The sequence below is a fragment of the Neolamprologus brichardi genome, chromosome 6, assembly GCF_056152115.1.
Source record: "Neolamprologus brichardi isolate AB-2024 chromosome 6, ASM5615211v1, whole genome shotgun sequence".
Taxonomy (NCBI): Eukaryota; Metazoa; Chordata; class Actinopteri; order Cichliformes; family Cichlidae; genus Neolamprologus; species Neolamprologus brichardi.
Window position 1 is genome coordinate 11,614,231 of NC_142109.1, and position 8,257 is coordinate 11,622,487.

Sequence of the window (8,257 nt, forward strand, 5' to 3'; positions counted from 1 at the left end):
TCCTTACAAACATACTTTATTTAGTGTCGTGACAGTATTTCTACCTTTGGACAAATGCTTTGTGTTGCTGCTCTTTTTAGGGAGCGCAGAGAAGCAGATCTGTGTGAAGCCTACAGAAGCGCAGCGACTCCAGAGGAGGCAGCCTTGGTTTTGCAGCGCTATGCTCTCCGCTTCACCATCAGTGATGCAGTACTGGACAGCCTAAAACTACCCAGATCCACCTCCACACCCAAAAATGAACTAAATGAGCTGGACAAAGAGCAGAAGCCAGAATCACCTGTTAATAACGCTGAGATGTCAGAGCCTCTGCGCCAACCAGAATCACATGTAGTTACAAATCAGGAGCACACGAAACCTGAAGAGATAGAGACAGACACAGCAGATCAGCAAGAAAAATTAGCCACCAGCCCTCTAACACCAAGCAGTCCAACCAGTCCTCTGTCTACAGTCACAGACTCACAGAGTGTGTCACCTCAGTCTCTGGAGTTTAATGAACTCCAGACCCAACTAATGGAGTCTCCGACTGCGCAACAGGCTGCGATCATAGGAGATCCACAGCCTCAGACAAAACACACTTCACCTCAGAGTGCGCAAGGGCAGCCTCACCCCACACAGTCGGCAAACGCTCTCCCCTCCCCACCATCTGTGTCCTCCAGGCCCATCCCCCTGCTGGCAGCCAAACCCTACTGCCAGCCTGGGGCCGTCCTCCCTGGGCACAAACCTATTAAGGTAATGACTCAGATCCATCAGGATTGTCTGATAGCTGGTGCCTGTGTTGTTTGTAGCTTTTAGGGTTATGGGTTAAGTTTTATTATTTTCCTCTTGCTCATCAAAACCTTTTGTAATAGTCTTCATGAAAAAAATTATAACATCTCAGCTTCTCACTGGAGAAGAACTTTTAGAATAATCATTAATTAATTAATCTTTAACCTTAATTTTCTGAAAATATCATGGGCGACTTTTTTATTAGTATTATTTTTTAAAGTATTCATTATGAAGATTTAAACACTAATGAAAATGTAAAACTGTATGTATTTTCCCATCCATATAGTCTAGGTAAAAACAACTCTAAAATATCCCTGTAGTCCTGATGTTTGTTTACATGTAAATAACACTAAATTTTGCCATTAGTAATTAAAGCCTTCACATGGCTAAATGGTTAATGCTTAGATTAGACATTGCAATGCAAGTGTAAGCAAATATCAGTTCTGGTAAGAATGAAAACAAAAGTGGACCCAGCAGCAGACATGGGAAGCAAAATGTGAAAACTAAAGCTGAGCTTTATACATTTTTTACTAAGCAAGAAAAGGTGAAATGAAAAATGTACAAGCCCCCCAAAATAATTGAAAAGTAGGGAAAGGGAACGGAGGCAGTAGGTAGTCAGACTACAGAGACAAACAGGTGAACAGAGGGAAATGACAGGAGGGAACGGGACACAGGTGTGTGCAGAAAGCAGGCAGAAACAACATGTGAAAACAGGAGGTAAACACAAGAGACACATAACAAAAAACAAGTAGATGAAAGTGTTTTCACGCATAGACATGGCCGAGGGAGTCAAAGGCAGGAGAAGTCAATAACAAAAGCAAGACAAGGACCAAAAGCTCGATAAACGCAAGAATCAAAAACTTCACGAGCAGCAGAACAGCATTGATAACAAAACAGAAACAAATCTCAATAATATTAAACAAGAATCCAAAACGAAGAAACAACACAAAAGCCCCCTCAGTGTCAACAACTGTATGACTTTTCCTGTCATACAATAATTGGAGTCTTGTGTAAAAACAGATCATTATAAGCAGCAATTTTTTTATTATTAACGAATAATGTGTCTTGATGAACACACTAGCCCTTACATATGCTTTTAACTACATTATAAGTTTTATAAACCATTTCTTAAACCCTGCAGCACCAAATGTGTCATATTCAATACATGGGTTTTTGAGCCCTAAATCAAAAGTTGCAAAAATGATACAAATTGAAACTTGTTAGAAGGTTCAATAAGCACTCCAGTTAAAAAATTGAACTTTCTGACAGTTGGTGAACATGATTTAGGCTTTACAGGGTTAAAGTTTGTACAGTTTTAATAAATGCCAAATAGGTTGGCTATAGTTATTCATCGCCTTTCTCTGCTTTCCTCTCACAAGGACGGGTTGGTACGAGTGAATGGAGAGGAGACGGAGGAGCTAACTGTTTCCACTCCACCTACCTCCCCTCAGCACTCACCACAGGAGACCAAAGATGTTTTATCCAAAGAGGCGGAGAAAGATGCTCCACCTGTGGAGGCTGTTAAAAGTGCCGAGACTGCAGAGCAGCAGCCTACAGAGTCAGAGAAGTCAACGCCGTCTTCAGGCTCTGCCATCAGCTCTTTGATCGAAGGTCGAAACTGTATCATCACAACAACTATTGTGACAGAGCTTACACAGAAGGTTGTGGAGCCGCTTCACACAGACACCCAAAACGACGGAGAGGTAATGCTACAAGTGACATATTAAAAGATGCTTCCTATTTGTCCTATTTAGCAAAAATACCACACAAAAACTTTCATTCTGCTACAGTCATTTCTTCCAGTGATGGATCTCCCTTGTAAAGCAAAAGTATAGTTTAAAGAAGATCACGTTATTGAACAATTACATTAACGTAAAACAGCAGCTGCATAGGGTGTAAAGAGAAAATTCATCAGAGTAGTCTTGAGCAATAGTTCTCCACGGTTTCTGAAGGTCTTTTAAAAAAAATTTATTGGTCATTATAGAAAGTTGCACAAGGCCCAGTATGAGAGAAATAAGTATTTAGAACTATGAATCATGCAAAGCCACTCAAGCAGGGTTAATTAAGTTTTCATTAATTATTTGTCCTGCCTTTTTATTACCACTGGATATTTTATAAATATAGTTGAATATTCACCCCACATATTCACAGGTTGAGACCACTGGCTTGTTTGAGAAACCAGAGGATGAAAAAAATACTCAACCATCTTCCACACCCAGCAGCGTGGAAGAATATTCTCCCACCGTCTCGGGTAAAACTGCATTTCAAACAAATCCTTCACAGTGTAGCCGTCCCGTTTCATTTCTCTAATATTCTGCTTGCGTCTGTCTCGTTCCACAGAAGGACTTGAGGAGAGCAGTGTGACCGTGAGTATCTCTGAGCAGCTCCAGCTCCTCCTTTCTGTTTCTCCTTCATTCTTTAATATGATCCTGTCCTGACCCTTCGTCTCCAGTGGTCACTGTAGTCGCTGTAGTCAGACTTGTCCTCTCACCTTTCCTCTCTTTCTGTCCTTTTGGTGGGTATACATGTATGTGTCTGTGGTTGTTGGTCGGGTCTGGGTAGATTGAGACCCCCATGTTGAACTTGGCTAAACGTGTTAATCACTGGGTCTGGGACCCCAATGAGGAGCGTAAGCGCTTGGAAAGGTGGCAACAGGAGCAGGAGCGCCTCCTAAAGGTACTGCAGTGTAATGATGTGTATGTGCACGAATGCCTTGCAGAAAACAGACTGCACGCGATGTAATGGGCACGTGTGTAAATGTTGTGTGTGTGTGTGTCACATGTGTTTTCTGAGCATTCAGAAATTAACATGAATGTGTTTCACTTCAGGAACAATACCAGCGAGAACAAGAGAAGCTGATGAAGGAATGGGAGAAAGCACAGCTCGAGGTGGAAGAGGAGGAGAGGAAGCACAATGAAGAGGTGCAAACATCTAGACAGACTCACTTTAAGCTAAAAAAAAACCAACTATGTGTGCTGGTTCTGCACGTCCTATTTTTCATCTTTGATTTTTCGTTTTCTCTGTGCTTCTCCCAGGAAAGACGGATTCTGGAGGAGACCGTCACACCCCTCAATCCTACCGGCCTGTTAAACCAGGTGTCAGGACAGACAGCGACAACCTCACCTGGTACAGAAAACAACAACACAAAGGGAAAAAATGTTCCTCTGCAGCACAATGGCCAAAAAATTTCTACAGAGAATGAAGATCAGCATGCATCAAAGCTGCATTTCTTCCAGGGTGAGCATGAAGTACTTACATTTCTGGACATAACCGACGAAGCGTGGAGAGGGAAAACACAAACATCTGAAGAAGTTGGATCAAAGAAGCTTTAGCCTCCAAAGGACAAAGTTTATAATGAGAACAGTTTAAGCATTCTTTAGAGTTTATCATACTATGTTATTCATTTTTTATAGATTCTGGGGCTGATGTTGAACCTTCAAAGAAACAGGAATTGTGGAAAACAGCCTCTCTGGACCGCAATACTCAGCTGAACCAGGGACAGGTTGTTAAAAGGTACACCAGGTGGCTGTATATGCCTGTATCTACACCCTTGTGTTATTTTAATTACAGTTGTTTTATTTATTGGATTGAATTCTGGCAGCAGCAGTTTGCACCTTCGCTCTCTCTGGAGAGCCCTGTGATAAAATGGCAACCTCTCCTGATCTCACCCCATGCCAGCTGAGATAGACTGACCCTGAACTGGATAAGGGGGATAAGAAAATGGTTGTTAAAGTTTTAAGAACAAACAGCTAGAATTATTACATGACTGTGTTTTATTTTAGTTATTGTAAGCAAACACTTTGAACAGTGGATACTGGGTTAGAGATTCACTTCATAAATCATAAAATACAATACAATGTAGGTTAAAATGCACTGAACATAAAAAAAACACCCAATTATAAACCTATACATACATGTCTGGTGTTAATATTCAATTGTCAGAAGATTTAAGTCGTTTCTTTTGTTTGTTTGTTTGTTTTTTGGGGGGGTTGCTAGCATGGCACATATCTTTCAGCTGTGTATGTGAATATTTTTCTTTTCTTAACCTCAGATCTGGATCTCATGATGGTGTTACAAGTGAACAACAGTCCTCCTCTCCAAAGCCTCAGCCTCCCTCACCCAGCAGGTGATGATGCTAGCACACATATGCACCAATGAATACCTGAAATATTACCACAGATCAGCGGATTGAAGATCCATTAATGTGGGGAAAGCAGAGTTTGTATCTGACTAACTGTTCCCCTGCTCTCTTTTTTGTGTAGGTGTGTTAGTGGAAAGAGACTGTGCACTGGTTGTTCTCAGCCTCTGGGAAAAGGCGCTGCTATGATCATAGATACGCTGGGACTGTTTTTCCACATGCACTGTTTCAAGGTTAGCACGCTCATGCAGAATAATTAGATGATTTTATTTTTCCTCCATATCGAAGCAGATACGCAGAGAACACCTGAGCACATCTACACCCACCAGCCACTTTATTAGGTACACCTAAATACACCAACCTGCTTCTAAAAACGAATACCTATTCAACCAGTCACATGGCAGCCGCTCAGATGGCCTGCTTATGTTCAAAGTGAGCATCAGAATGTGGATGAATGTAGTTTAAGTGACTTTGAAGGTGGCCTGGTAGCCAACACTAACTCAAATAACCACTTGTTACAACCAAGTATGAAAAAGAGCATGTCTGAACGCACAACATGTCTGATTGGAAGCAAAAGACCACTCCAGAGCCACTCCTGTCAGCTAAGAAACCTTAGACACAATTTGCTCTTTTAGTCATAATTGGACATTAGAAAACTGGAAAACATTTCCTGGTTTTATGAGTCTCGATATCTGCTGCAACATTAAGACATGAAAGCACGGATCTATCCTGCTGGGTTGTGTAGTGATGCGGGGGATATTTTCTTGGCACACTTTGAGCCCCTTAGTGCCAACTGAGTATCATTTCAACATCACAAACTATCTAAATATTGTTGCTCAGTACTGTTGCTGACTATGTCCATCTCTTTATGACCACAGTGTACCAGTCTTTAATGACGAGAGTAGCACACCATATCGTAAAGCTGAAATAACCTCAAACTGAGCATCATCTCATCTTCACTGCCTACCTGACAATTTTTGCTGACCATCTCCATTCTTTTATGGCCACAGTGTACCCATCTTCTGTTGGCTACTTCCAGCAGGATCACACACCAAATCACAAAGCTCAAATACTCTCAAACTGGTCATTTAACATGACAGTGAGTTCACTGTACTCAAGTGGCCTCCACAGCCACCAGATCTCAATACAACAGAGCACCTTGCCAAAGTGGTGGGACAATTTCAAAGAGAGAAACATTTGCAAAATTTGTACAGCTGAAAAATCTGCAGCAACTGTGTGATACTCTGATGAATGTTTCCAGCACCTTGTTGAATCTGTGACGACTGATGGCTTAAGAAGCATTTCTGAAAGGAAAAATAAGGGGTGGGCAAGGGGGTCCAATCTGTTAGGTATACATAATAAAGTGGGTGAGTTTATATCACAATTATGTCCAAGGAAGAGAACACATAAAAAATTGATGCACAACAGGAGTAAAAATGAGAGTTTTCAACATGAAGACAGTCCTGTGTGTACATAATGTTAATTGCCGTATTTCCAAACGCAGTGTGGACTGTGTGGTGTACAGCTTGGTGACGCCACTGCAGGGACTGACGTACGGATTCGTAAGGGAATGCTGAGCTGCCACGAGTGCTACATTGCATCTCGGGGTGAGAAGACACGCACACCCACACAAACCAGCACAGACGGACTGCATCCTGTCCTCCACACAGATGGCATACAAAACACATACCTAGCCTTTGTGATGTCACCCGTTGGTTTGTGGGCTCCATTTTGACTTCAGCTTTTTGACTGCTAACATCTTTTTTTTGTTCATCGGATTTTTGTAATGTCTGTGGTGTCTGAGTAAATTCTATAGTATGAGTATATACAGACAGCAATGAAAAGAAGACATCGTTTCTGTCTTTATTTCACATACCAAACATTTTAGATAGTACAAACCTTTTCAGTGTAAACTTATTATATGACTGTAAATGTCTATTTCTGTTTGCAGGCCGAGGTCAGCCCACCACACTATGATGACCACTGTTTTGGAGCTGGACCCTCAGTGATTGGGTGGAGAACTCTTCTAAAACCCTGAATCACACTGAAACAGTCTTGACGCTACAAGTCATCATCTTTTTTCCTCCTTGAATGCACAACAGTTCACGTGGATGTTCACAACGAGGAGTCTGAATCCACGTGGGTCAAAAGTCTCAACTACATGGACTTGCAGGACTATCGCTATACTTGTTAACCGTACACGTGTATACACTTGTTTTTAGTATGTGTAGCATGGATGTAATCAAAAAAACAGTTTGTTTAGGCGTTTGCACATCCATACAAGACATTCAATAGGGATCTTACGCCAAGAGCTGAACACTACTGTCTGTAACACATCGGCCTCCCAAATCTTGACTCATTAACTCCTGCTTCTGCACTGATCATGTGACTCCACTCTCTTGAGTGTGATGCAAAAGGGGTTCAGGTTGGATAACCTGAAGTAGCTTGACCATTATAATGCCTTACTCATACCTTCTCCTTTATTTTTGGGTTTTGTGTTTACAGTTTTGCATGGATAAAAGTAACATATATATATAAGTTTTTGTGAGTATTGCTCAGACGGATAGTGAGTTGTTATTTTCTTACCTATCCTTGTGTTTGTCGTACATCATTCTGATGATTTTGTTTTTGCTTTTCCTCTATAAGTCATTTTACAGGAATGAGAATGCATGTTGTTAAGTAATAACACTTGTTCTTTGAATTTTAAATATTTTCCCTTTAGGATGTTTTAGCCATTGTTTCTTCTCACAGACTGCACCTGAATCAGTGCCTTATGTAATGAATGCGAAGGCGAGTGGAGTGTGCAGGAGTATTTCACACTCATACAGACCTAAGGGTCTTGGCACATAGTGTGTGTGTGTGTGTGTGTGTGTGTGTGTGTGTGTGTGTGTGTGTGTGAATGCAGTGTGTGATTTGACTTAATGCACAGTTCCATACCAGCAAAAAAGAAATGTTAAATGGATCAGCCTCTCCTAATCACCTGCTGTCCTCTTCCATTGCCTCCAGTGAACTAAACCAATGACATAATGTTACTTGCTGCTTCCCTGTTTTAATATCTTCTTAAGGTAATCCACAGTGTCCTAAAATCTCTCCTCATTTGCCTCTGTATCACAAGCGTTGCCTCCCCAGAGAATAATCTGAACTGTCCTATCCTCTCTTGTCTCGCCTCAATCTGGAAACCTGACAGCTTCTTCATCTCTCAGAGGAATAGAGCACAGTTCATTGTCTTTTATAGTAACTGTATGTTTATCAATAAAATGTTTTAAATGGGATGCTATCTGTTTCTTTATTTAGATTTACTTTCATACTGAGATCAACATGAACGATTTTGATTATGAGCTGTAATGTTATAGC

The 8,257-nt window shown here is 41.2% G+C and overlaps 1 protein-coding gene across 6 annotated transcripts in view; it reads left to right on the forward strand.

Annotated features, from left to right (window-relative positions):
- LOC102796478 (LIM and calponin homology domains-containing protein 1-like) overlaps positions 1-8,169 on the forward strand; it is a 31,157-nt gene extending 22,988 nt beyond the window's left edge. For 5 of the 6 annotated variants that reach the window (XM_006796077.3, XM_006796078.3, XM_035910093.2 and 2 more), the window contains 12 exons: positions 81-729; positions 2,145-2,468; positions 2,917-3,016; positions 3,106-3,131; positions 3,328-3,441; positions 3,594-3,686; positions 3,801-4,002; positions 4,179-4,278; positions 4,817-4,891; positions 5,028-5,136; positions 6,408-6,510; positions 6,855-8,169. In XM_006796077.3, the coding sequence (XP_006796140.2) occupies positions 81-729; positions 2,145-2,468; positions 2,917-3,016; positions 3,106-3,131; positions 3,328-3,441; positions 3,594-3,686; positions 3,801-4,002; positions 4,179-4,278; positions 4,817-4,891; positions 5,028-5,136; positions 6,408-6,510; positions 6,855-6,880 (1,921 nt within the window). In that variant the 3' untranslated portion in view covers positions 6,881-8,169. The remainder of the gene's footprint in view (positions 1-80; positions 730-2,144; positions 2,469-2,916; positions 3,017-3,105; positions 3,132-3,327; positions 3,442-3,593; positions 3,687-3,800; positions 4,003-4,178; positions 4,279-4,816; positions 4,892-5,027; positions 5,137-6,407; positions 6,511-6,854) is intronic. The other variant, XM_006796079.3, reaches the window with a different exon arrangement.
- The last annotated feature ends 88 nt before the right edge of the window (positions 8,170-8,257 follow it).